Genomic DNA, 25,483 nt, shown 5'->3' on the forward strand with positions numbered 1-25,483 from the left:
CTCGCCATGGGCCTGGATGCCTTTTCAACCCAGGCTCCGCTCCGCATTCAAGCCAAGCTCTTTCTCCAGCCGCCTGACGCAGCGCCAGTATCACTGCAAGCCACAAGCGTTTGATCAGAACCGCTCTGCCACAGCCTTACCACTTACGACCTATAGCAGCACACATGGCCTGCCAAGCGCTTCGGCCTTACGAGTTGCCTGACGTGTTGATGCTGTAGGCGGAACACGACCCATCCGAACGTACTCGTTTCGCCTGTCTCACAGCGTCGTCATCTGCACTCTTGTGTGTTGCGGATCATCTCCACTCACCGTCTGCTCGGCCCTATTCACATGGAGCAGATTCGTAGCAAAGTGTCTGAGGAATCGTCGTTGAAAAGTGCTTCAAAGCTCGTTGCCAATGTTGTTTGTCTCTGCAATGGGCGACCGCCGGCGCACAGTCCCCCCCGCAGCCTGTCACAGCACGTTCTGCGTTAGCGCCCGCCGTCGCTTCGGCACTGGTCGCTGCTTGTTTCCAGCTTTCCAAACATTGTCAAACCTCGCGCTCCGTCAAAACTGCACCAAGTCCGACGCGCGCGGTTTTGAAACTGCCCCCGTGGGTCCCGATGAGGCTGAGGACCTTATGCATCCCGCTCTAGATCTTCAGAGCCCCAGGCAGCGATTTCGTATGCGTCTTCATGTCCGTTCCACTTCCGGCTTAACATGTCTCGTGTCAAGGTTCTTCTAAACATTTTGGCTGCGAACACCGTCTTTGCCCCATGATGCCGATCAGGAATCGAGTTGCAGAAGCGACGGTTTGAAAACGTTGCCAATCTCAGAAACTGCCACTGCTAATCGACTTGGTCTGTGACCACTGACCGACCCGTTTCTTGACCTCTGTCCAAACTCTATAACTGCCCGGGTGCCCCAAGTTTCGAGGCTTCAACCGCATCTGTTCAATCGGCATCTGTCTTTTGTTTTTTAGCAGCCTTGTAATACTCTCTTTTACTTCCCACTGGTTTGGGCTGCACTACATTCACTTAATCAACTTTACCAACATTGCTGAGCAATTACTTTTTTACCGACACACCGTGTAATACTTTCTTTTCAGAGCCAGCCTCGATCACGACGAACAGACATCCCTAGTGGACACGAATCAACGACTTCTTCTACGCCAAGTACTCCAATCAGCAACATCAACATCAACACCAACATACTATCAGCTCAGCACCACAACGATTACAACATGCTTCACCACCAGCCCCAGATTCTCTCCCCTCTTCCTGAGATGAACTCTCAGTCCCCTGACCCTTCCAGCCTTCGCGCTCGGAAGATGTCAGCCGGTGGTAACAGGTCTTGGTCCGAAGAAGAGGTATGTCAACCATCTTGTACTTATCACCGCCAAACATTTGCTAACAATGCCTAGGAGAACTACCTTCTTCAGACCCGCATGCAGAAGATGCCTTACAAGCACATTGCAGCCCACCTCAAGAAGACTGAGCTTGCATGCCGCCTGCACTACCATCAGCTCTCGCACGGTAGTCACCGCCGCAAGCGCAACAACTCGGTCTCTTCCAACGCTTCTTGCAGCTCTTCCGGTACTGCTCCGGTCTACTCCATGGCCATGGACCAGGATGCCTACTCTCAATCTTCCCGCCACAGCTCGCCCATGAGCTACACTGGCAGTCCCCATGTCCGCGCCAACTCCATCACCACCTCTCCCGGTCGCTCCCAGCACAAGATCCTCCTGCCCAAGCCTCGCACCCTTACTCCCCGTGGATCCCCGGAGCCTTACAACGGTCTCCGTATCAACACCGAAGTGGCCCATCAGCCCAAGGTCGTTGACACTGACCGTCTCCGCTCCATCTACGAAGCCCGCCGCCAACAGTTCTGGGCTACCGTCGCTGCCGACTACGGTGCGGATGTTTCCCCTGCCCAGCTTGAGGAGATCTGGCGCAACGGTTCCAACGCTGTCCGCCCTCCTACTCCTGACGCCTCGCCCGACGGTAGCATCATGCACAACCCCATGTTCAAGCCCTCTCCCTTCCCGAGCTACATCTCGCCGGCCCACAGCGAGCCAGCTAAGCACTACAGCCCCATGAACCCGATGAACATTAGCGCCGTTTCAGCCCCAGAGCGCATGCCTTACGTTCTGCCCATGCCTGTTCCTTCCTCTGGCCGCCCAAGGTCTGGTACGTGGAGCTCTGCGCCCAGGGACAACATGCCCATCGCCAGCCTCCTCAACGACGATAGGAAATAAATGTCCATTATCTTTACATTCCTGTACTTGTTAGATCACATCCTGGGTCGTGGCATTGGGCACGGAATTCGGTATGGCATTGGCAAATGACTCTTTTCCCCTTCTCTACTTTCGTTAATTCGCTATTCAATCAACCCTTTTCTCGTATTACTGTCTTAACGTCCTCGGTGGTATATGTCAAGAGCGGTATGGTTTGCATGGCATATGAGACACTTCTTGTTTCGGATCTTTACTCAGGCGTTCAGCATTTGGAATTTTGGTCTTGGCGCATAGCATCAACGGGGATCTACGCGCTTCACTTATTGAAGAGTTTTTGGGCGTTGTTCTACGCGGTAGATGGTAGCGGTAGTCAATAAAGAAGAATATCCACAATATCTACTCCACATCGTTCATGACAGTTCATCGTGGTATGAACTTTCAACGAGCATACCCTTAACAGCCTCATGTCCTGACATTTCGCTTACGCCTGATGTTTGCCTAATACAGGTGGTTAAGCGAGCATGTCAAACACGACAACCTTCGATCCTTTCCCTTTGGCAAACTTTCTCTTGACCGCAGCATAATATCAAAGGCATGTTAACACACTTGAGTCTTGGGGATGAAGATTTTGGCAAAATCTGGAGTTCAACCACAGCATCAACGACAACGTGACCTTTTCCACCTTTGCACTCGAGCAACCAACACTTTGCGCACAATCAACCTCTTACTCACATTTATCCGTTTACCACCTGATGCTTTTCATATATAGTAAATCTGACAGCGGCAGCCTTGCGATCGAGGCCGCCTATGACAGCCAACGGTGCCGGAACTCTAAGGCACTGAACACCACGGAACTTACCAAGCGAAAGCGAACGCGCATCGGAACCATCTGTCTTTTTCACTAGCATACCGTTGCAATCGTCGGATGACTTCCTTCTTTGCCGCTGCCGTTGTCGCTGCCGGTACCTGTGCGGTGAACCTGACTCGCTGCGTGTTTGGTAGGTGAAACGTTTGGTACCGCACTAGTTGGCTTTGCGCGGCACAACGGTTTGGTAACGACGGGTGGGCGTCAGGTTGACCTGACAAGATCGTGTGTGCGTGTAGGTGGCGATTCTCGCTTTGGCGATATTCGTATACCTGGTGCTCGGAGTGCGAAACGGTAGAGTATAAGATTGACGTAATGTGGTTGTTTTTGCACACGTGAGCAGGGGTGCAATACACGCGTGTCGTCTCTGGCGACCTGCATATAGACAGCCTCGTCATAGACCGGAGTAGGACCATGAGAATTCCAAATCAATCGTCTTACTAAGAACGCGACGGGTTTGCGAGAGACGAAAAAAATCGGCACGCCATGTTCCTATTCTTGTGCTGCTGACGCTTGACCCATGTCAGCCCTGCGCATCTCCCGCCCATCCCGCGAACATCGTTTGACTCGCATCCCACCGATCCTAACGCGCAACGCCACAGCCCGTCCATCCGTCCAACTAAACAGCATCCCAGTCATCTACAGTACCAGTGCTCTGTTGCTAATTTCCCGATATTCATGCCTTGCTGCCTTACCCTTCCTCCATGATCCCTTTACTGTGCCCCCCCCCCCCCCCTGTAAACACGCCATCTCATCGACCAGAGATCCTCCTCATCCCCACCACTCCCCCTAGCTTGGAACCAAGCGAGTCAATTTCCATGTCCCCGGTCAGCGCATATGCCGAAGTCCTAATGCAGATCTACGCTCCGGCAAGTGTCAGGGATGTACGTTGGAATCCGGTCCAGTGGAGTCGTCAGGGTCGCGTTGGCGGTATTCATGCGAACTGGGTTTGAGACCTGGTGGGGATCTGTGAGCGCCTTAGTTTCGAGGCGCATAATTGTGGCGTGTGAGCGATGGATGCGTGCGATGGATTCACATGCCTTGTAGGGCTGATAGAATCTGTGTATGCATGGCTGAGGGGGAAGATGACGTCGCAGGCTGAAGCCGTGGGTTCGGTCATATCCGCGACATGCATGAGTGAAGGGTTCTGGAAATGTGACCGAAGGTTTGGTGGTGCATAAGGCGATAGGAAAGCCTGCGTCGGTGTAGTCGCCTAATGCGTGTGTAACGCGTGACTGCTAAAGGGTTGTGTCGGACCGTGGAGACGTTGGGTCAGCTGACTCTCGTGACTGTCACAACGTAATCGTTGTGGCTGTCTGGGGTGATGTTTGGCCGACAGTATTCCCGAGAGGACCACGGCTGCACTGTGCTTGCGGCCCTTCTTCATCAGGGGTTGGACTCCGCGACTGTCTCTCCCGCCCCTTCCTGACCAGCCTCGTTGTCCGGTTGCGACCCTCTCCTGTCCTCTGGATCTTGGTCACCCTTTCCACCTTTCTGTTGTTGTTCGCCACTTGACTCAATGTCATTTCTCAGCTCTGCCTCTTCTTGTGCGTTATCTGTGCCTCTCGCGCTGTACTCTTGATCCATACGATGCATGAGCTCTTCGCCGGGTAGAAGAATGCTTCTGTCGATCGCCAAAGGCAGTCCACGATGTCTACCCCGTAGCATCGCAGCCATCAGAACGACTTTGCTTAAGCTTGCAAAGTCGCCACACAGGCTGGTGTTCTTGCCTGGTACACCCAGGCTCAAGCCGACAGTGCCATATGCCGATGTGACTTCGAATAATATCGAGAAGACGCTGAATCCAGGAGCTGCGTTCAGTATATGACCTCGCTCAATGATACATATAAGAAAGAAGACAAAGAACTGAAACCAGATGTCGTAGGCGAGCTGCTTCTGCAGATGAGATGCTACGCCTGCGGCACTGCTGTCATTCTCTTCCAGTCCGATCGATTTCTCTTCGTACGTGTTCGTCTTCCGCAGTACCAACGTCATGGGGTAGATCGAGATGTACATGATGACTAGATACGCCACCAAACATGCAGGTGCGAGCGAACTCATGTTGATGATGTATGCGCCGCTAGTACGTAATCCGCTGGCCATGAAGAGTCCATCTACTACTCTAGCGCCAGTGGATAGAGCTTCGACATCTGGCATGCCGATGTTCAATATCTCGAAGCAAAGCCAGGCTGTGATGTCGATGCCCAGCTGAACAAGAAACAGGTACACTGTCTCGCGCTTGGGGAAAAGGTAGATGAAACAACGTCGCGGATGCTGTAGAAGGAATTGCATCGTGTTCCTGATACGAGACTCTTTTGGCAGTAACTTCTTCAATACCCATATCGTGATGCGGAGCAAAATCGGGAACTGCGTCTGACCAGCGAACGCCAAACATGCAGCCACAAGCAAAACATACGCATTTCCGCTGAAGGGAATGAAATTAGCATTGAGTACGTTGAGTCCACCGTTGGAGAATTCCGTCACTGTCGCAAAATATGCCCACCATCCTGGGTTGATGGCACCTGGTTGCTCTTGATACAGTGTGCTCTTGGTATCGTCACGGTACGCATACGGTATCAGGAAAGTGATACCAAGCAAATACCAGAAGATCTGGTAGCCGACCAGGATAAGCAACAGAGCTTGAAGTGCACGATACTCCACACCCCCAAGTTCCATGCGATCTTGCTCACTGAGCTCGCGGAATCGACCCTTGGAGTCGAGATGCGGCTTGAAAGAGACGTAGTCGTGTTTCTCGGGTTTCAACTCTGTCGAAAAGCGGTCCAGAATGCGGCTGAAGAAATTGCGTGCGGACTTGATCTCCCAAGGTGTTGGTATGAAGCCAAACCCGGTCTCGTAGTGATATGTGCGTCTTCTGGACTTTGGATACATCTTTGCTTGCGGAGGCTCCTCATTCCCTTCTTGTACATTCTTTCCTGTCGGGCTTTGTTTTGCATTCGATCGCTGGCGCAGGCTTCCGGTACTGCTGCTACTTTCGTTTCGATCTGAATGACTGTTCTCGATATCTCTTACGAGTCTTTGCATCGTGTGCGAATGCTTGACGACATCTGCCATCTTTTTCCGGAAGAGTGCTCTTCTGATGAGCACTACAGCTGTCGATACAAATGGTATGTTGCCAATCATTAGCAGCACAGCGAAGGTCGCTTGCTGGAAGCCGGAGAGATCTCCGAGGTCTACCGAATTGAGCCCTGCATCAATTGGTACTCAGCTCACACAAGTCTAGAGGACGGAAGGAGCCACTGACCTGTAGTTGTCATAGCACTGGTGCATAAGAACAGCGCGTCGGTGTACGTCACATGCGCATCTCCATACTCCTTCGGTCCATCAGCAAGACCCTGCCCATAAACAATAACCGACGATATCGCAATAACAACAATGAAATACAGCATATGTGCGCGATAAAAGTTCAACTTGAACACCTCCTCTTTCAAATACTTCAAAAAGTCATTCTTGGCCTGACGCGGGTTGCGCAGCTCCTCAAGGGGGTCGTGCATCTCGCCGTTGTCGTCGAGCGGCAGCCACGACGAGCTCATAACGGCTGCAGTCGCGAAGTATATACTTTGCGGTATTTATCCAAGGCGCGTACCAAGACAAGAATCGATCAACGTGGCAGGTCTGGGTAGCGCAACCTTGTTAGAAAGTAGGCTGTGTTTTGTTACGCTGCCCAGGCATTTTTGCGAGGAATGATGTCACTAGTAAACCTTATCGCGCGTGGGGAACGACGCATCATCGTGGACGCGACAGCATTGATCTTCAGGTCCGCGGTGTTCTCAATTGGCTTACTATACTGACAGGCGAGTAGCTGTTAGATTGTATCTTGTTCTCGTGCCGTTCCGGAGACGGCGTGATAAGATCCTGGATTTGTTTTGCGATGACTTTTGTGCCTAGCGTGTTTACTGGGATTATCCATATCAAGCTACAAATCGGCGCGTACTTGTATGTGTTGTCAGTACCGCCTCCTGCTTTGTATGCTGTGTTCCTTGTAGTGGTCTCGAGATCCCAGGTGATAGGCACAACCTGATTGTGTTTCGGGACGCGTTGTGATCGAAGGACACTTTATTGTGTCGAAACGGTGTTGACCAAGATAAACATACATGCGAACTTCGTAAAGAGGCTGCGTACCCGGCTACATGGACTGGCTCGTCATCGCACTGCGCAAAACAACACACTGGTGTTCTACAACCACGCTAATCCTCATTCTACTCCGAGCACATAACAACGCTCCCCTCCTCAAACACCACACCCTTCTCTCTCATCTTCTTTTCTCCCTCCTTACTAATCACCTTCCCCTCCCCATCAACCCTCTCAAAAACAACACCCACACGACTCAATTTGAGATGACTCCACATCCTCGCCGACTCACTCCACCCACCCAACGCCCCAAAACACGCACTAATCCCCACAATCCGCTCCCCACCCACCGCCTTCCTCACGAACCAATCCCGCATATCCGGCTCGCCGAAGTAACCCACACGACCAGTCTGCGTAACGAGTTTGAGAGCGCGGTATTGCTGCTCGACGTGGACTTCAGTGATGGATTCTTGGTTTAAGGGGAAAATGACGGTGTTGTGTTGGTCGGAGCTGCCTAACGGACGGGGTTTCTGCTTTTGGATGTCTTCCCATGCTGCCTTGAGGGATTCTCGGAGAGGCCAAGTCATTTCGTGCGCCCATCTGGGGGATTGACATAGAACGGGTCCGCGATGGCCGACGCCGCGGCCGCGACCACCGAACTGGTTATGAGGAGCGGGGTTGATGCCGACGATATCAATACCAGTGTGAAGTTGGTAGAGAGGTAGCGACGTGTCGGTTTCAAGATGGGAGCTGGGTAGAACGGTGGATGCGGGTGTCGTGTTGATCGATCCCATGGATTCTTCGGTGGGTTTTGCTGTCGGTGTCGGATCGTGAGGCATGGAAATGCTCGTCGCAGTGGGCTGGAAGCATTCGATAGCAGTGTTGTCCTTGCTCCACATGAAAACGTCGTTAGGCATCATATCCTCGGGGAGTTCGTATGCTATGGGGTGGGTGGAAGCAGGGAAGGGCTCGAAATGGATCGTAGGATGCGACCAGACCGTAGCATGCTTAGGATACTTTTGACGACCGCTCTGATCATCGTAGGGTAGCCATTTCCCTTGCTTTCCCCATGCCATCTGCTGAGCGGATGTATATCGCGGCTGAGAGAGTAGTCCTGAGTCCGGTCTGGAAGCTTGAAGAATACCGAGACGTGAGATTGCGCCACTCTAGTAATGCTGTCAGTAGTGCTTACAGAGTGGAGAAGATGATGGGAGTATTTGGTCACTTACTGAAGCAATTTGACCCGTCATCCCCACCAGATGCATGCCATCCAACACTTGGAAAGGCCTCTCCACACCGCCATAACTCTGTCTCATCATCTTCTTTTTTCCAGTATTCAATGACACCTATATCTAATTAGGGTCGTTATTTCCAGAGAGAGGAAGCCTAACATACCATAATACCAGTGATGGTAGCAGTTTTAGATGGCCTAACATCCTCAGGCGTCCGATCAGCCCCATCCTGGTTCTCCTTCAACATGTCGATGCTTTCGACATAGCAGACGATCTCCTTGATCCACTCCCCACGATCGAGATGAAATGGACGTCCAGTGGTTCCCTCAGAGCTGCCAAACAATCTTGTTTGGTCACCCAAGGTGATAGAAATTCCCACTAGGTAGTCGGGGCAGTTGTAAACCTCCCGCCAGTATGTGTCCAAGACGCAGGCACGATGCGTAAGCTCACTCCAGGAGTGGACGAACTGTGCGGAGACGGCCTCGGCCTCGGCTGGTGAGGGATACATGGTCGTGGGCATGTGTAAGCATAGAGAGCTGTCTAGAATCGCTTTTGCTTCCTCCGAGTCTGCCGGTTCAGCGGGCTCGACCGGCCCAGTCGTTTTCTTGTAGAGTGAGGCCACGGGCTGGCAGCAGCCCCAGATCCGACGTCGATTTGCTATATGCATGAGCGGTCCCTGGTTGCCGTATCTGGGAAGAGTTGATGCATTCACCCAGAGAAAGAGACCTTTATAGTCGAGCGCATCGGTGGTAGCAGTCTCAACAAAGTAACGCAGCTCGTAAAACCATGGCAGGATACGCAAGCGCAGCATATGTTTCCAGAATGCAGCTTCGCGAGTGACGCTATTGACGTGATACGAAGCTTGCATCAATGAAATCATGTCTTTCGAGTCAACATAGCCAAGGACTTCAAGGAGCAAGTCGTATGGAAGGACTGTGATAGGATCACTACGCACCTTGTGCGCCAGATCTGCCACCTGAGGAGTCCCATCGAAGATATTGGCGGGTAGGATGTCTTGTATGCTTTCCTGGAGAACAGGTCGGGGGGAAGGGTCGCACACTTCATACTCGGCTCCCGGATTATTGGCCCAAAATTGGTCATGACCGGACGAAAGCTGATAGTCCACGTCCAGAACTGGTGTTGCGTCGACCAGAAGAGCGCTAAGCGTCCTCCACATTACGTGCTTGTCAATGTCTCTGCCCTTCTCAAGTCCTATGCTCTTCGCAAGAATGTCAAAGCATGCCTCATGAAATGGAAAAGCCTGGTTGCCCTCACCCCCGGTGTAAGTTGTAAGGTTCAGGGCATCTTCACCCGGATCATTTGGATCTCTTCCAGGTCCCTTGATATCAAGAAAGCCATAGTCGTCGTATCGGCCTCGTCCGGATATGTAGGCTTTCCTCTTGTGATTTATCGCCAGTGCGCGGACCCGATTGATCCATCTGACGTCGTCTAGTCGGAGGAGTCTAGGATCAAAACTGTTTTCCTCGGTGTTCTCGGTACTGGCATAGTTGTCAACATCCCAGTCTTCGCGAATGTCCAACTCGGGATCTTGCGACCAACTTCCATCATCGACTTCTTCCATAGGCTCAGGCTCGGGAGTACGAGGCCGAAGAGCGACGTCAAGAATCTCGGATGATCTCGCAAGTAAGTCGGAGTCGTTGCTATCGACAGATTCTGTGTCTTCAGAAGAAGAGTCTGAAGAATATTCATAATCCGAATCTGCATCGTCTTCCTCCTGTTCTTGCTGCTCAATGCGTTGCTTCTCCACTGCTTCAGGGTCGATCGCATCTTCCATCTCTTCGTCTTCATCTTCACTCTCAATGTATCCGCGTCCCAACTTCTTCCCAGAACGTCTCCCCATTCTTCTGTCAATTACACGATCTCTCTTACGCAAAGACTTGCCATTTCTCGATCCAATCGTGATGGCGCCAATGTTCATGCAGACAGAGCATAAGATACAGTAACAATCGAAGGAACCCATGATGAATGATCGGAGATAAATGACAGACAAGCTGGTATCAGAATAGAAGGTTAGAATTCGAGCTCTTATGGAAAGAAGTTTGTAGAGTATCTTGGGCGAAATGGTGGGATCATGGGGTTTTGGCATTAGGCATGCACCCGTTAGCGCAAGGCCACCAACCCCACTTTGACCGAGAACGTGGCTGCAGCCTTGCCGCCCCCGGACAGTTTTAGGCATTACAAGGCAACACCGCTGGCGAACTGAGTTCATTGCGCAGGTCAGCATAGAATAGTACTTTCCAGAAATGCATTCAATGCCAAAATCCATTCAACCACAAAACATTACCAGGCTAGAGACAAGTGATAACAAAGGCCGCAATTGGGTAATTTATGATGGGATGCATGTTGAAAAGCACCCACCGCCGCAGCGTTTCTTGGATTCTTTCAATTCGAGAACTCTATAGATAGGATCGTGAGCCTTGACCCCGGATGACAAAAAGGGAGAAGATACCATATTTTGGTAGTAGGTATCGATAGCGGAGCAACGAGCGCTCGGAAAAGGAACTCACGATTGCGCATCATGGAACTCATCGTCCTCCTGTGTCTCACTATCGGTCCTCCGTAGGAGATCGTCCTTTCGTGGCTCTGGTTCGGGGTTGGAATTAAGAAGTTTGCTAGGTGGCAGTTCCCTGGCGATCACTTCCCGGTTCTCGGGGGAAATGAGAGTGGGCTGCGACTGGGGCTTTTGGAAAGGTAGTGTGGGTGGGTTGCTAGGATCGTTGGGGAGGCTGCTGTTTTTGGAAAGCGGGGCATGAGTCGATGTTCCGTCGAAGTTGCTGGGAAGACCTACGCTCTGCTGTTCGTGTTGTGTCATGCCTACTGGTTGCGACTGCACGCTTGTAGGCTCGGAGGGTACAGGCTGCAACGTTTCCGTAGACTGTGCTGACTGTCCAACTGGCATTTGTTCCATTGGTTGCACAGCTTCTTGTGCCTGCGGTAGATGCGCTTCACTCGCTCGCGATGGAATGTTGAATTGTTTGTCTGGCTTCTGGCCTGGGAGGATAGCGTAGATCTGCAGAATCTGCTTGACGACCTCATCAGGTGTCTTGCCGTCACTACATCATGTTAGTGCGAAACACATACAAAGGGCTTGCGAAATACTGACATCTTTGCATTGATGATCCAGTCGAGGTCTTCTTCGCCCTCTTCGCTTCCACCACTGCCGCCTTTTACGCGTCTGAAGAGCTGTGGGTGCCAGTCCACACCCTCGCTGTTTCTTTTCGCAGCCTCCTGCCTTTGCATATCTTCAATCTTAGCCTTGGCATCAGTCGCTACGTCCTGGTCTCTCCGCTTCACAGCCTCGGTCACATCATGCCATAGCTTTTGCGATTCTCGGTCGTTCTGTTCTTCGAGAGGCCGAGCCGACGGTGGGGTATGTTTGGTATGTGCTGCATCGAACAGGAGCTCCTTCTTGCCAGTCTACAAATGGTCAGTAAATGTTTGGGCCTTGCAAGAGTGAGAGCGTTACTGTCAGGTCTTTGATGTACATCTCCTCGTTCCACTGACCCGAGAGCTCGTACAGGTTCTTGCCGCTGGAGTCTTTGATGTAGCCACCGATCGCGTTGTAGGATCCACTGAAGTAACCCTTGGTCTTGAATTCGAGATCGGCAGTGAGTCCTGTCTCTGGGCAGCGGATATATGCGTGGTCGCCGAGCTCGTACTTCATCGTGCCGAAGAGGATGCCGCGCGCATACATGTTGGGTTGTGTGACGAAACTACCTGTCGTGAGTCTCAAGCTGCAGTGTTCATGCGTCTGACTTACAATCGCTCGCCGGTGTTCAGTAGTCGCAGAACTGCGATGCCCTCCATCATACTCGCCGCAGAGTTACCAAGGAACTTGCTTCGAGGCTTGAGAGTGCCGTCTATGCGGATGTTGTGCTCGGGGGCCATGAAGAAGTAGCTCGACTTGGGCGGGTGGTGCGACGTCTGTTCGGAGATGTAGTAGCCCTTGGTGCCGTCCGGGTAGTCCCAGTAGCCTGTGAATACTTCACCCAGGATGGGGTTGAGCGGCTTTTTGACTCCCCTAAGTCACATCAGTTGTTGCTTGTGGGCGCGAGAAGACGACGGATATGCATACGGGGGCTTGATGTGCCAACCACTCAGGTAGAACTTTGTCACTGCTACGAATCGCTGTACGGGGTCTTCCACCGTGGTTATAGGGAGAAGCGTCTCCGGATGTGCCATGAAGCTGCCCAACAGTCAGCCTATGCACTGGTCGTCATGCCTAAGATGCGCTACACACTTTGTTATGCGTTCCAGCATCGATCGCGGTTCGAGGATGAAGGTGGGAAGCGTGACGCGGCTCAGGTCGGCGCCAGGTCGCAGTTGAGATATGATGTGGGAGAGCATGCTGCCCTGCTCGGAATCCATGACGGTCTCGTCCTCCTTGGTAGTCTCGTCGCCGCCCTCGTGTCGTCGGGTCTCGTCTATGGAAGACCCGCGGCTACCTAAACATTCACACTTGCATCAGCTTCGGTACGGCCGGAATTCGGGATATGACGCACTTGTGAGCGACGACCGCCGGTGTTTGGAGACTATGGGGAGGTGCGGCATGGTGAATACTCGCCGCAAAAGGGAGAGAAAGGGAAAGAAAAGGCAGAAAGAGTGGTGCAGGTGAGGCGGGCAGAAACAGGCAGCGAAGTACCGGCAGAGGATGTCTTGGTGCTTCGGGTGCCGGCGAGGGTGAGCTTAGTCTCAGCAATGACGATGGGGGCTTCACAAAAACTAGCGACCCCGCGCGTTGGACCTGTTTAGCAGCAAACTGTAAACATCAACAACGCTCCACCGTGGAAAGGCGTGCAATGAGGGGTTCAGGGCGCCAGGAGACACAGCATGCAGTCTTTTGAGCATCCAGGTGACTGGCACTAATATAGCGATCGCCAGGCTGTGTTCTGCAAGCCTGCTGCCCCATGCCCCGCAGTCGGCACATGCCAAAGCGCCGCCATACAAAGTACGCGACACGCGCATGCGGCACGGCTCGGAGCATGTATATTCTTCCGAACACCCACGACCTGCGATTCCAGGAACAGCGGAATCACATCAAGCGGGGGCCGGCCCAGATGTCGCGCGATGATAATCCCGAGTGCTACGCGTCCGCATTCCGGGAGAACCGGGCGTGAGGAGGATTCATGGCGATGACGTCGCTATCAAGGGGTGCATATCGCCAAAGATTCGGCAAGACATCTTAGATTCGATTACTATCAGATTTCCATGACTTTCGTCTAGTCCAGCACACTCTCGCCGGCTTTGCTTGCATCCTTCGCGCCCTGGTCCTGAGTCCGCTGGACTTGCTCCTTGACCCTCTGGACCTGCGCATCGTCCTTGGCTATAACTGTCACTCCAACCTTCTCATACTCCTTGTGGACCTCTCCCATTGCTGACGGATCGACTGCCCTTGTCGCATCGCCAACGACCCATGTTTTGAAGCCCTCCTTCTGTGCATCAATCGCGGTGTACTTGACACAGTAGTCTCCTGCGAGGCCGACGACAAAGACGTCGGTGATTTCAGCCTTGCGCAATGTCTCTGCAAGACCGCTCTTGGCCACAGATGGGCGTTTGAACGGATCCGCGAACGCAGAGTACATCTCGACGCGCTTGTCCTGGCCCTTCTCGACAATGTGGTCCACCTTACTGACGTCCAGCTCTGGCAGTAGCTCAGAGCCTTTAGTGCCCTGCACGCAGTGATCTGGCCATAGCCGCGTTTCCTGCGTCTCGTCTGGGTTGTTCGGGTTCTTGATGGTGAATGTGGATTCGAAAGGCTTGTTGTTCGGCGGAGAGTGGTTCGAGGCGAAGGATACGTGGTCTGGGGGATGGAAGTCTTTCGTCGCGACCTTGAGAGTAAATGGATATGTGAGGAACTCGTTGATGATCGGTACGATGTTGCGTCCACCTGTTACTGCGAGCGCTCCATTCTAAGCTTGTTAACTTGGAGGCAACCTTGCGAAGGGTAGCTACTTACTGGTGGGCAGAAGTCTTCCTGTACATCAACAATGACGAGCGCTGGCTTGAAAGACATGTTGGCTAAGTAGTCAGAATTAATAACTTAATGTGTTAGTGGGTGAAGATGTCTAGAGTGGTCCCAAGGTTGAGAGCAGAGTATCGAAGGCTGTCAGGTAGAGCGGTCGTGCATGGAACCGTCTTATAAATAATCACCACTGTCTAAGATCAAGGCAGCGTAGGTCATGATGCTGCAGGTGCATGGCGCAAGCCGTAGAAACGAGCCGTTGATGAATCAACGATCGCAGGCCACGAGGCAGAAGCTTGCCGGCAGCGTCACCAGGGTTCTGTGGCTTGCCTTACCTAATCACAGCGCCAAGACGTCTGCCGTCGGCTCGTCAATTCACGACTGACGAACATCACCAGCTCGACAACCACGCCCACCCTCTCCACTCCACCCCAATCGTCTCGCCATGTTCGTCCAGCGCTCTGCTATCGCCGCAGCAAGGCGTGTGGCCCCCCGCGCCATTGCGACCCGCCGCACCTTCACCACCACCTTTGCCCGCTGTATGTTTCGCGAAGAGCTATCGTACGATGTGCCATTGACACCACAACAGGGGAGTCCACAGAGACCAAGGAGGCCAAGGAGAGCAACATTGCGCAGAAGGAGACTGGTCACTCGGCCAACGCCCCCAGCGTCCTCGCAGGCTTCAAGAAGCTCGACCGTATGTTGCGCCCGCACTTCGTCATCCGCATCGCCGCGGCTACGATAGGCCAAAACCATCAATTGCTGACGAGGTCAATTTTGTAGAAATCAAGACTGAGGAGGACCTTCTGCCTCCTGGTGCGCAGCCCGGTACCGTTCCCACTGATGCCGAGCAGGCGACCGGTCTTGAGCGTCTCGAAATTCTCGGAAAGATGCAGGGTATCGATATCTTCGACATGAGGCCATTGGACGCCAGCCGTCTCGGTACGTGATGCCGCCCCTGGAAAGATCAGGAAAAAAGAACTTGCGCGAGTTTGGGCTACTAGTGGCGTGATGTGATGCTGATGAAATGCAGGAACGATGGAGGACCCCATCACCGTCAACTCTGCCGGTAACGAGCAGTACGTTGGTTGCACTGGCTTCCCCGCCGATTCGCACAACGTCCTCTGGATCACCCTTACCCGTGAAGAGCCCAAGTCCCGCTGCATGGAGTGCGGATCCGTATACGAGATGAAGTACGTTGGCCCGGCCGACGACGCCCACGGCCATGACCACCACCACGCCGAGAACCCATACCCCAGGCCCAAGAACATGGCCGACTTCCTCAAGCCCGAGTACAGGGAGTTATAAGCTTGGGTGATTTTTTCATAGATCATCGAGTGTATCTATATGGTCGCTAAACCTGTAGCATAGTATTGTGGAGAAGTTCCTTTTGAGTTGAATGCATGCATCCGACCCGTCTGTCTGGTATTTCGAATGTTCTTTCCTCGTTTCTCGGGTCAGGCTCGCATGCCTGCCCGACGCGTCGAGGCTTCTCAACATCTCGTCACCCTTGTAGTTGTTGCAAAGAAACCCTCCACTAGCTCATGACCCTTTCAGAGCGATAACGCCCAGGACTACACTTTCGATATCTTTCTTCTCTGCTGACCTCCTCTCAGCATCCACATCCCCGTTAAGGCCACTACCCTTTTTCCCTTTCTTCCCGCTATCTCCTCCGCCCAACTTATACACCTTCCTCACCTTGTCGACATCGCACCACTCACTCAGTTCCTCTCCATTCTCTCCCATTCCCACACTTGTCCCCTCTACCGCACTGCTCAGATGCTTACTCACAGATTCATTTGTGATGCCCTCGTCTTTTTCATAAGCACCCTGCTCATTCGTTGACGATGTTGATGGAGACAGGGGTAGCTTGACGGCAATGAGTGCAGTCGTGGCATCAGTGATACCGAATTTCTTGTATGATTCGCCAATATTATTGTTGGGCGAGAGGCGGAATACTAGTTCGGAATGTGGGGTGCGCGTTTTGGCACGGTTGGTCAGGTGAGCGTGTAAGGCGAGAAATGTGGCCGAGAGAAGGTGGTGTGGTGAGAGTATCTGGGGTGATCTGTTAGTACCGAGGGTGAATGTCGATCCATCGTGGATGGCGATTCAAAAGAGCCGTGAGAACAGGGTAGGGCTGAAAATGTAGCATGCATTTTGTCCTTGGGACAAGTTAGTGCTTAGAGTTATCCAGCCTCATCAGATGCTGCACTGATTTGCTCATGCAATGTGATGAGATTATCCATGGTGCAAAGATGCCGCGGGGAAAATATCAACGCCTCGCAATCTCTTATCACGAAACTTTATTAGCCTCTGGGGTGTTGTTTTGCTCCAGGTGACTCAGCGGACCCTGACAAGGCGGGGGTTGCTAGAGGCGAAAAAAGCAATGAACAGGTAGTGAACCACGACCTACCATGGATGCATCCAAGAAGGCATAGTCGAATTCTGGATTGGCCTCGAGTAGTTGACGCCTTAGGAAGGAGGCGTTTTTGACATCCTTGAATAAGGCCACGTGGACAGGGAAGGCCTCGTAGTGCGGGATTGTAAAGGTTCGCACGGACGCCATGATAGATGGGATTGGTGTTGGCGTAAGTTTGGGTGTTGAAATGCACCACGTCGCGGGGGGCAGAACCTTGTTGGCGATATGATGTCGTCGTAGGTGTTTCGTCGTGTGATGAAAACTCTACTGGCGTCCTTGTCGTTGATGATGTGTTTCGGTGAGCATGGAGACGGATGCTGCTAGGCGGTTCGTCAGTTGTCGATTTGCATTGGCAATCTCCAAGGATATCAGATCGTGGGTGAGTCTAAAGCTCGACGGCCGCTTTGGGCAGGAGCGGGGACGGCCAAGCTAGATTTAGTCCCAGAGAATGAAGGTGGCACGGCGAATCAGGATGGATCATCGTGTCGATCGCCAGAGAACAAACTAAATTCGCCGAATATGTCAGGGCAGGCACCGTCACAGCCGTCTAGAGGTCCAGGTTTCTGAGCGCCATGTGGCCAATAAAGAGCGGACTGGAGTCGATAGCTGGAGGGCCTGCGGAGAATGGGCCTGTTCCCTTGGACGCATCGCCGAGAAACGCGCTTTCACTCGCACCCTTTGACTCCCAGCGCAGCCAGCCCTCACTTCTTCTCTCACTCTCTCGCAACCCGGCCGACGAGACTGTACAGAGGTCGCGCATCGTGCAGCGACACTCAATTTCCGCGCAGCCGCAAGCCTCGCTAGAAGTCATGTGTCTTTCGTTTGACAGGTGATAGTCGCAAGCCACCCGAGGCGCACCACCTTTGCTGGGTTTACTTGCATCGGTCTTCTCCATCGGCATTTCCCGTCTCGTTCCTGTTTCGACGTGCATTACGAAAAGTATGGCCACCAAGCGACCCCCGGACGATGACCCCAATCTCGTCAACAAGATCCAGCGAATCGAGCATGCCGACCCGCTGAGCCCACAACACCGCCCACCCTCCAACAATGACTTCTCCGGCTCTGTCAAGAAGAAGCTCGCCGACTCCAAGCGGACGGGTCAGGCGTGCGATCGATGCAAGGTACGTGATACAGTCAGTCATGTGCGATGAAAGAGTCTTGGTGCATGTCAATTGATGTTGACGGTCGTCGTCTCACAACATTGGTATACAACTGCGCCAGCGACGTCATTGCGTGGACGCGCCTTCCTAAACACAATGACACAACTAATCACGACGGCAGGTGCGCAAGATACGCTGCGATGGCCGCCCCGAGGGCTGCACACCATGCGAGCAGAACAGGACGCCCTGCCGCACCACCGACCGCATCACCGGACGCGCCACAGTCCGCGGCCATGCCGAGGCCATGGAGTCGGAGAACTCGTACCTGCGCGCCCAAATCGCTGACCTCCAGGCACAGCTGAAGGAGCACAACATCGAGCCCCGCGCGCCGCCTGCCTACAATGCCCTCCAACCACCCAGCCACCCGTGGTCTTCCGCTCCCAGCGACAGCCAGACGTGGAACGATGGCCCGCGACGCACAAGCACCTCACCACTGCCCGGCTATGCGCCAGCCGGCACTCCAGGCAAGATCGAGACGCTGCCGCAGTTCAAGCATGGCTCCATCGGCGACAACTATCTCGGTGTTGCGGCTGGAGACTCCCTCTTGAGCCATATCAAAGGCACCTCGCTGTCGATTTTCGGCACCGAAATCGACATTACCGACTTCATGGCAGGCGAGGAAGAGTACGAGAGCTCGCCCATGTCCTACACGACACTGATCGACATTGCCATCGGCAGTCGCCATGTTGACGAGCCCCAACTACCGCCATACCCAGAGCTGCAAGAGTACGCCATTTGGTATCTGCGTTCACTGAACCCCTACACGATGCTTGTTCACAAGCCAGCCTTCATGGATTTGGTAGGCCGACCTCCCATTGTCACAACGCGTCACGCTAACGCTCACAGATTTGGAGATTCGGCAACGACTCCAGTTTCGTTCCTACCGCACCCCAGATCGTGACGGTTCATTTGATGCTCGCGACTATCACATACCAGATCGCGACCCGCAACAGCCAACATAGCGGCAGCACCATGCTGGACGATTCGCATGCCCACTACATGTATGCGCTGAGTTTCTACAAGGAGCTGATCCGCGGAGAGCATGGCTGGGAAGACGTTCAAGCCATGGCCATGATATGCCACCATCTCCGTACCTTCCCCAAGCCTGGTGCGGCATGGATCATGACCTCGACCGTCTATTTGTTCGCTGTCCAACTGGGTCTGCATAGATCTGTTAAGGTCTGGGTAGATGGTACAGGGGAACTCGGCAAGCTGGACATCGAGATGAGGAAGCGAGTCTACTGGACGCTGCACGCGCTGTTGGTCAACCTGAATGGAAAGCTTGGGCGGCCGATACCCATCAGCATAAGTGACATCGATGTCGAATTCCCGGAGCCAATGAACGACTGTCTGCCTGGTGAGGAAGGCAAGCTGGACTCTTTCCATCAATGTTCGTTCCAAGTTGGCATCCAAATTGCTAAATACACTGTCTGGGAAACGGAACTCTACAAGATCATCTATGCTGTTCGATATTCGCCGAGAACATACCTGGAGGGCTTGAAACGCCTCGAAGCCGGCATACAACAGTGGAAAGAGGACCTCCCTTACGAGTTGCGCGACCCGTCGCATGCGTCTGAAGATGACCACATATTCGCCTTGTATCTCGAGTACTGGTACCAGGCGTTCAACCTACTTCTACACCATCCAGGCGTTTGCAGGTCCACTGATACGGCCACCGTCAGTTCCAATCTGGACAAGTGTTTGACTGCATCACAGAGGATGCTGCACAACTGTACGGCGATGATGAACAAGAAGAGTCTGGATATTCCCTGGATCAACACGGTCGTTTACATTGCCGCTGCCTTCACCACTCTCTTCATCTCATCTATGCGGCAAGAGCAAATGTCGCCTGTGGATATGACAAAGCTCAAAGGCGACATGGCAGCCTGGGTCAATGTGCTTGGCGAATGCGACCAGTTCCTGGGATCTGGGAACAAGCTCAAAACTGCCGTCGCAAGGATCGTCGACCAGTCGCTTAGTAACATCAACGATAGCATTGTCAAGCGAACTGCGACCGAGTCTCTCGCTCGCGTAGCAATGCAGGCTCCACCCCGATTGACGAATGCCGCCCCCACATATGATAACAGCGGGTATCGGGAACAGTACACGACCTCTTCCAGTTCACCAACAGACCCTACCCTCACATCGCAATCTGTAGGCCCGTACGGTGGTCTTCCGGGAAACAGTACACATCCCTACAGTCTTGGCACCCCGGTGGCTCTCCCCCAGCATACGAATAGGACGTACGAACAACACGCATACAGCAACGGCGATGAAGCAACTATGCATGCGAATCATGCAGCAGCATTGGCAGTGGCAGGCTCGGGCAGCATGTCGCAACCCTCAACCGATGCGTACGCCTACAGTAATGCGCAAATTGCCAACAATGGTCACCAGCCCGCGTACGCAGCTAATACCTATGCTCCTCAAGACTGGAGTCAATGGACACGAGCATACATGCAGCCACATAGCCAGCCCGGTGAATATCTAAACACAGCAACCACTCTTATGACCCTGGGTCGAGACGGTGGATCCCAAGGAACCGGGAGCGACGGCCAAGGGCTTGTCCAGACATCCGGAGTCCAGGGACACGCTCCCAGCCATTGGCCAGATATCGCATTCCCGAATGCCGCGACTGGTGGCAGCCACATGGCTCAACATTGAGCTGGGAAACACGACACATGGCATATAGAAGGCTGTGTACCTTCGGCTAATCTACATGGGTATTTGATCTTTACGGTCTGGCGTAGTGGCAACCTTCGATACCCGGCATCTGGAACACTTTGTGAGGTTAATGTATGGATATGAAGCGGCTCTCTGCAAGCCGCACGTGTTTGGTAATTTTAATTGCGAGATCTTTTCTTATGTATAATACTTCGGTTGGAGGCCAGATTCCGTTCTTAGGAGAACGAACGGCCGAACACGATACGATGACCGGTTGATGATGGTCAGTAAGGGGTAAATGTATTGTTGTTGTTCAAGGGATACTGGATATTTGCCGAGTTGCAAACAAATGACTATTGCAGTCGAAACAATGAAGATAATGATAATATCGAAGTGGGCCCTTCTCTCTTGTAGCATGTCTGATAACGATACTTCCACAAACCATGCGTTCTCTTCCCGCGAACATTCACGGGTCGGCCATAATCATCGCCACAAGATTTACTCTCCGTCCAGACCACACCCAGATAAATTGGCTACCCGTCGGCTCGGTGCTACAGTGCGGACCCTGGGGAGTGCGCGCATCAATCTAGCACTGCACTAAGCCGTGCCACCTAGGCTAAAGTAGGAAGCCGACTTGATCACTTGGCACGACCCCACCAATCGACCTTCCATTCGCGAACCAAGGCCGATAAGCTTCCTGTACTTCGATCCACTGCGCTTGGTCACTACGTAAACCTCCTTCTGCTTTCGAGCTGGCGGTGCAAACAAGCACGAAAGATCTACTAAGCTTTCTTTGGTACCATCCGCGGTTTAACAGGCGTGAATTTAAATGAGTCGGCAAGCTATGCCACGGATGATCCTACGGCCCTTGGTAAGGGTCGCAGGATGGGCGGCAAAACGGCATAGCGTGGAAGTTGGGTATGTATATATGGGCGGCCTGAGGATGGCGGTGATGGAGATCCACGTCGTTCTTTCGTCCTTGAGTCGCTGTTGTGGTCTGTGCCGTTGTGTCTCTGATAACAGACGCTGAGCAGAGAGATATCTTTGCCCTTCTCCCAACACCCATATCTCACTCTTGCGGATCTCCCGCGGAGGTAATCCGGGTACAACAGTTCCTACCCACGCATCGTTACTTTATTCATTCTCAACATGCGGTCCTCGGCATCCATCGCGGCGGTGGCCCTCGCCCTGCTGCAGGGTACCAACGCCATGAACGCGGCCATTCAACGCAAGCTTAATTTGCTTGCCGATATGGGCATGAATCCAGATGGCTCAGCAATGGCCACTTTCTCAGACGACGCCGAAAACAGTGCTATCGATACCTCGGCTTTCAAGTCCCTCAAGATCGCGACTACGGCAGACAGCCCGGCTGTGTTTGCCGCCGTAAAAGCCGCAAACATCACTCCGGAATACGTCGAGCTGCCAATCGACCACTTCGCCTACAAGAAAAATCAGGATTCTTCGTACCAAGGCACCTACTTCAACAGATACTGGGTCAGCACGAGTGGCTACAAGCCCGGCGGTCCCGTCTTCCTCTATGACACAGGCGAGGCAGATGCAGAGCCGGGTGCGTTGACTAGGCTGCAAAACGAAACCAGCTTTTTCAAGCAGCTCGTCGATGAGTATGGCGGTATCGGTATCGTGTGGGAGCACCGCTTCTACGGAAACTCAACCCCCACGCCCATCGACCTCAACACGCCAGCCGAGGCATTCGAATTCTTAAACACGGAGCAGTCACTTGCAGATGTTGACAGCTTTGCTAAGCAGTTCAGCAGGAAGGGTATCAATGCTACGCTCACCCCCGACAAGACTCCTTGGGTTTTCGTTGGTGGTTCGTACCCCGGTATGAGGGCCGCTTTCATGCGCAACATGTACCCTGATACCATCCACGCATCTTGGGCCTCGTCAGCTCCCGTTGAAGCTTCCGTTGACCAAAGCTTCTACTTCTCCCCTGTGTACCGGGGTATGAACGCCAAGGGCTTCGGAAACTGCACGAAGGATATCCACGCTGCTATCAACTACATGGACAACATCATGGACACGGACCCGCGCGCAACCGCCAAGCTCAAGGAGCAGTTCCTTGGGCTTGGAGCTGCCAACAACTCTAACCCTACGTTTGCCGATGCTCTTACGACTATCTTCTACCTATGGCAGTCTTATGGTATGGAAGGTGGAGCGATGGGCCTCCGCCGCTTCTGCGACTACATCGAGACAGACCCCAAGACCAACACGACGGCTCCTGCGGAGGGCTGGTCCAAGAGCAAGGGCGCAAAGTGGACGACGGATCGATGGGCGAGCTACCCAGTCTTTGCTGACAACACGAACGGGTTCATGGAAACCGAATGCTCGGGCAAGATGAACGTGACTGGCAACTGTGATTTGAACCGCAGATTCACGGACCCTGCCTCGATTTCTTGGACCTGGCAGTACTGCACACAGTGGGGTATGTCATCCTTCTCTTAACATCGACTCCCTCCTTGCACAAGACTAAACTCCCAGCAGGATACTTCCAATCCGCCAACCTTGGCCCCCAGCAACTCGTCTCCAAGTACAACTCACTCCAACACCAACATGACATCTGCCACCGCCAATTCCCCAACGCTCCCAAGTCCCTCTTCCCTGAGTGGCCAAACACTGCCCGCACCAACAAGATCTTCGGAGGCTGGGATATCCGTCCCTCAAACACTTACTGGTCCAACGGTGAATTCGACCCATGGCGCACTCTCTCCCCTGCTTCCGCTGAGCCCTTTGCCCCCAAGGGCGTCCAAGTTATCCAGGATGTGCCCAAGTGTGGAAAGAAGACTAGCAGGAACGAGCTGTTTGGCTTGGTCCTCAAGGATGCGCAGCATTGCTATGACTTCAGGACGACGGGTTCCACCGTCCCTGATGGACCCGTTAGTCGGACGTTGTTCAGGAAAGCGCTAAGCGAGTGGCTGCAGTGCTACAAGCCAAAGAAAGGCCAATCGAAGCCGTGGAACGCCTAGATGCAAGTCTGAGAAAAGGCCGTCCTTGCTCCGGGTAGAAGAGGTGGCATTGCTACATATCGTTCTTCCCTGTTCACCTTACTTAGACGACGTCTAGATAATTTTTGTCATCCTACAACTTTGACCTCGCCACTCTTTCCTGTGACTGCTCTCTCTTTTTATCTAAGCGAGCGTCCCACTCCCAGACCTCCCCCGTAAATCTATCCTTCTCCCACTTTTCATACACCCTCCTCTTCTCCTCCTCGCCACTAACCCCACACATCTCCCTCCATACCTCCAACTGCTCTTTAAACCCTGGGTTAGGATCGCACACTGGTCGTCCCTCACATAGCTGGTCCAGCGCCGCGGCGGGGGTGAGATTGTACTTCCAGATCAAGTACGCGCAAATGAGGGTTGCGGACCGGGATTTTCCCATTGCGCAGTGGATGAAGACGCCGCCGTTTTCGACGTTCAGGGCTGTGTCGATGTAGTGGACGGCTGGGGTGAAGTCTTGGAGGAGATTGGTGTTTGGGTGGTCTTCTGAGCGGATGTGGAAACTGAGGTGGGGGGGTTGGTGTTAGTATGATCAGATCATAGGAAGCTCGTTGCTCTCATGCCGCTCTTGAAACGAAAATAACACATACTAACAGTTTTGTTAGCCTACATTCAATTGCTAAAATCTGTAGTGGTGATTGCACGTTACCTGTTTCAAATGCCTAAACTTCTCCTGTAGTAAAGGGTCATAATCTATCACTGATAAAACGTGTGTTATGCCAGCTTTATCTATCAGGTCGCCTTGGTATAGGGCGTAGAGGCCGCCGATGTAGAGTTTACCCGCCCGCGGAACGAGATCGACCCAGCCCATGCCTGTGTGTCCTGTGCTGCCGTGAAGGAGGAAGGACATGTATTCGGAGGCTATGCACGCAGAAGGATGGGGTATGAGGAGTAGAAAACGGGTGATGTGGTGGGTTTGTGATGGTATTGATGGCTATGGACGGCTTGAACGAGAGAGCCAATCGCGGAGAAAGTACCGAGGTACGATTGAAACAGTACATCATGTACTTCTCGATGTAATTTCTGCATGGATCTGTACGCCTTTGTCTTCTTTGTTTCAATCCTTCGCTATTGCCATGCGGTGGGCATCGTCGCTGCAATGTCCGAATGGTGTTGCGTGAGAAGTGCTGCCCGAAATCGGCCAATGACGGCCGGTGAGAGAGAGAGGGCCCCACGTGCGTGAAGCGCTAGACGGCGGACGCGCCTTCCAACCTCGCCATGGGACGCGTCAAACTTCACACCTGCTATCCTCATGCTCACTTCCGAAGACATGGCGACATCATCTCGCCATCTCAGCCCGCACATCGCGGATCACTATACGACTGGACCGTAGGAATGAGCTCCAACGATGTTCCGAGGTCGGTGCACGCGGGCTCGGACATGACATTACCGCGACTCTACCAGATTGATGGAAGCACCACCATGCGCTCATCCATGCAGACTAACATGAACATTGTATATCCGCGTACTAATCTCAACTAGCAAAACGTTCGCTCAAGTGTTGTGGCGTCCAGGACCTACTGTTGTTTCCCTACATATTTCCGAGTATCTCCCATCGTTTCAATCTGTCAATATTCATATTGTTTCGATGAAGGAGTCGCGAACTTGACGCAGGCATTGCTCGCACGTATGCACAGCAAAAAGGGATGAAGTGGTCAGGATATACGCATGTTTGATCTACTATTTGCCTGTAGGCCGGCGGTGAGGGGCAGGCTAACGTTGTGTAACATTGATTCGCCTCGCCACGTCTACCAATCTGATCTGAGACTGCTTTCGGTTTTTCACTTAGTAAAGGTGAGAACATACCTGAAACGATTAGCTGTGGCGGGACGCTGGCTC

At 53.1% G+C, this 25,483-nt stretch overlaps 10 protein-coding genes across 10 annotated transcripts; 4 read left to right on the forward strand and 6 right to left on the reverse strand.

Annotated features, from left to right (window-relative positions):
* The first annotated feature begins 1,010 nt into the window (after positions 1-1,010).
* On the forward strand, positions 1,011-2,404 carry BKA58DRAFT_29641 (uncharacterized protein). The gene is made up of 2 exons (XM_046166889.1): positions 1,011-1,348; positions 1,403-2,404. Exons 1-2 carry the CDS (start codon positions 1,223-1,225, stop codon positions 2,234-2,236), a joined length of 960 nt encoding a protein of 319 aa, XP_046031934.1. The 5' UTR covers positions 1,011-1,222; the 3' UTR covers positions 2,237-2,404.
* A 1,845-nt stretch (positions 2,405-4,249) lies between these two features.
* BKA58DRAFT_29588 (cation transport protein-domain-containing protein) lies at positions 4,250-7,071 on the reverse strand. The gene is made up of 2 exons (XM_046166887.1): positions 6,343-7,071; positions 4,250-6,286 (listed from the first exon to the last, which is right to left on the reverse strand). Exons 1-2 carry the CDS (start codon positions 6,629-6,631, stop codon positions 4,467-4,469), a joined length of 2,109 nt encoding a protein of 702 aa, XP_046031935.1. The 5' UTR covers positions 6,632-7,071; the 3' UTR covers positions 4,250-4,466.
* A 226-nt stretch (positions 7,072-7,297) lies between these two features.
* On the reverse strand, positions 7,298-10,382 carry BKA58DRAFT_397276 (uncharacterized protein; the record flags this gene model as incomplete). Its single annotated transcript, XM_046171413.1, has 3 exons — positions 7,298-8,335; positions 8,399-8,515; positions 8,565-10,382. 3 exons carry the CDS (start codon positions 10,380-10,382, stop codon positions 7,298-7,300), a joined length of 2,973 nt encoding a protein of 990 aa, XP_046031936.1.
* A 543-nt stretch (positions 10,383-10,925) lies between these two features.
* Positions 10,926-12,973, reverse strand: BKA58DRAFT_434806 (uncharacterized protein; the record flags this gene model as incomplete). The annotated part of the gene is made up of 7 exons (XM_046173290.1): positions 10,926-11,475; positions 11,526-11,839; positions 11,889-12,135; positions 12,183-12,443; positions 12,498-12,608; positions 12,663-12,867; positions 12,925-12,973. The coding sequence occupies 7 exons, from the start codon at positions 12,971-12,973 to the stop codon at positions 10,926-10,928; spliced, it is 1,737 nt and encodes a 578-aa protein (XP_046031937.1).
* Positions 12,974-13,286: 313 nt separating this feature from the next.
* On the reverse strand, positions 13,287-14,780 carry BKA58DRAFT_374362 (pyrazinamidase/nicotinamidase-like protein). The gene is made up of 2 exons (XM_046169322.1): positions 14,379-14,780; positions 13,287-14,331 (listed from the first exon to the last, which is right to left on the reverse strand). The coding sequence occupies exons 1-2, from the start codon at positions 14,433-14,435 to the stop codon at positions 13,642-13,644; spliced, it is 747 nt and encodes a 248-aa protein (XP_046031938.1). The 5' UTR covers positions 14,436-14,780; the 3' UTR covers positions 13,287-13,641.
* Positions 14,781-14,829: 49 nt separating this feature from the next.
* Positions 14,830-15,692, forward strand: BKA58DRAFT_397279 (cytochrome c oxidase polypeptide IV mitochondrial precursor; the record flags this gene model as incomplete). The annotated part of the gene is made up of 4 exons (XM_046171414.1): positions 14,830-14,923; positions 14,974-15,081; positions 15,168-15,326; positions 15,418-15,692. The coding sequence occupies 4 exons, from the start codon at positions 14,830-14,832 to the stop codon at positions 15,690-15,692; spliced, it is 636 nt and encodes a 211-aa protein (XP_046031939.1).
* Positions 15,693-15,926: 234 nt separating this feature from the next.
* Positions 15,927-16,950, reverse strand: BKA58DRAFT_303855 (kinase binding protein CGI-121-domain-containing protein; the record flags this gene model as incomplete). The annotated part of the gene is made up of 3 exons (XM_046166994.1): positions 15,927-16,449; positions 16,555-16,579; positions 16,788-16,950. 3 exons carry the CDS (start codon positions 16,948-16,950, stop codon positions 15,927-15,929), a joined length of 711 nt encoding a protein of 236 aa, XP_046031940.1.
* A 397-nt stretch (positions 16,951-17,347) lies between these two features.
* Positions 17,348-20,776, forward strand: BKA58DRAFT_29406 (uncharacterized protein). The gene is made up of 3 exons (XM_046166880.1): positions 17,348-17,924; positions 18,085-18,762; positions 18,810-20,776. The coding sequence occupies exons 1-3, from the start codon at positions 17,745-17,747 to the stop codon at positions 20,625-20,627; spliced, it is 2,676 nt and encodes an 891-aa protein (XP_046031941.1). The 5' UTR covers positions 17,348-17,744; the 3' UTR covers positions 20,628-20,776.
* A 1,000-nt stretch (positions 20,777-21,776) lies between these two features.
* On the forward strand, positions 21,777-23,611 carry BKA58DRAFT_397281 (serine carboxypeptidase S28-domain-containing protein; the record flags this gene model as incomplete). Its single annotated transcript, XM_046171415.1, has 2 exons — positions 21,777-23,070; positions 23,130-23,611. The coding sequence occupies 2 exons, from the start codon at positions 21,777-21,779 to the stop codon at positions 23,609-23,611; spliced, it is 1,776 nt and encodes a 591-aa protein (XP_046031942.1).
* A 112-nt stretch (positions 23,612-23,723) lies between these two features.
* Positions 23,724-24,494, reverse strand: BKA58DRAFT_408088 (protein-tyrosine phosphatase-like protein; the record flags this gene model as incomplete). Its single annotated transcript, XM_046172064.1, has 2 exons — positions 23,724-24,147; positions 24,289-24,494. 2 exons carry the CDS (start codon positions 24,492-24,494, stop codon positions 23,724-23,726), a joined length of 630 nt encoding a protein of 209 aa, XP_046031943.1.
* Positions 24,495-25,483: the final 989 nt, after the last annotated feature.

The sequence above is a fragment of the Alternaria rosae genome, assembly GCF_020736505.1.
Source record: "Alternaria rosae strain MPI-PUGE-AT-0040 chromosome Unknown BKA58scaffold_1, whole genome shotgun sequence".
NCBI classification, from domain to species: Eukaryota; Fungi; Ascomycota; class Dothideomycetes; order Pleosporales; family Pleosporaceae; genus Alternaria; species Alternaria rosae.

Excerpts from the sequence above, each read along its gene's own strand:
- BKA58DRAFT_29641 (XM_046166889.1), top strand. The coding sequence starts at position 1,223 with ATGCTTCACCACCAGCCCCAGATTCTCTCCCCTCTTCCTGAGATGAAC. Across the intron at positions 1,349-1,402 it reads GGTCTTGGTCCGAAGAAGAG|GAGAACTACCTTCTTCAGAC; the intron begins GTATGTCAACCA and ends AACAATGCCTAG.
- BKA58DRAFT_29588 (XM_046166887.1), bottom strand. The coding sequence starts at position 6,631 with ATGAGCTCGTCGTGGCTGCCGCTCGACGACAACGGCGAGATGCACGAC. Across the intron at positions 6,287-6,342 it reads CAGTGCTATGACAACTACAG|GGCTCAATTCGGTAGACCTC; the intron begins GTCAGTGGCTCC and ends CAATTGATGCAG.
- BKA58DRAFT_374362 (XM_046169322.1), bottom strand. The coding sequence starts at position 14,435 with ATGTCTTTCAAGCCAGCGCTCGTCATTGTTGATGTACAGGAAGACTTC. Across the intron at positions 14,332-14,378 it reads AGGAAGACTTCTGCCCACCA|AATGGAGCGCTCGCAGTAAC; the intron begins GTAAGTAGCTAC and ends TAACAAGCTTAG.
- BKA58DRAFT_29406 (XM_046166880.1), top strand. The coding sequence starts at position 17,745 with ATGGCCACCAAGCGACCCCCGGACGATGACCCCAATCTCGTCAACAAG. Across the intron at positions 17,925-18,084 it reads AGGCGTGCGATCGATGCAAG|GTGCGCAAGATACGCTGCGA; the intron begins GTACGTGATACA and ends TCACGACGGCAG. Across the intron at positions 18,763-18,809 it reads AGCCAGCCTTCATGGATTTG|ATTTGGAGATTCGGCAACGA; the intron begins GTAGGCCGACCT and ends TAACGCTCACAG.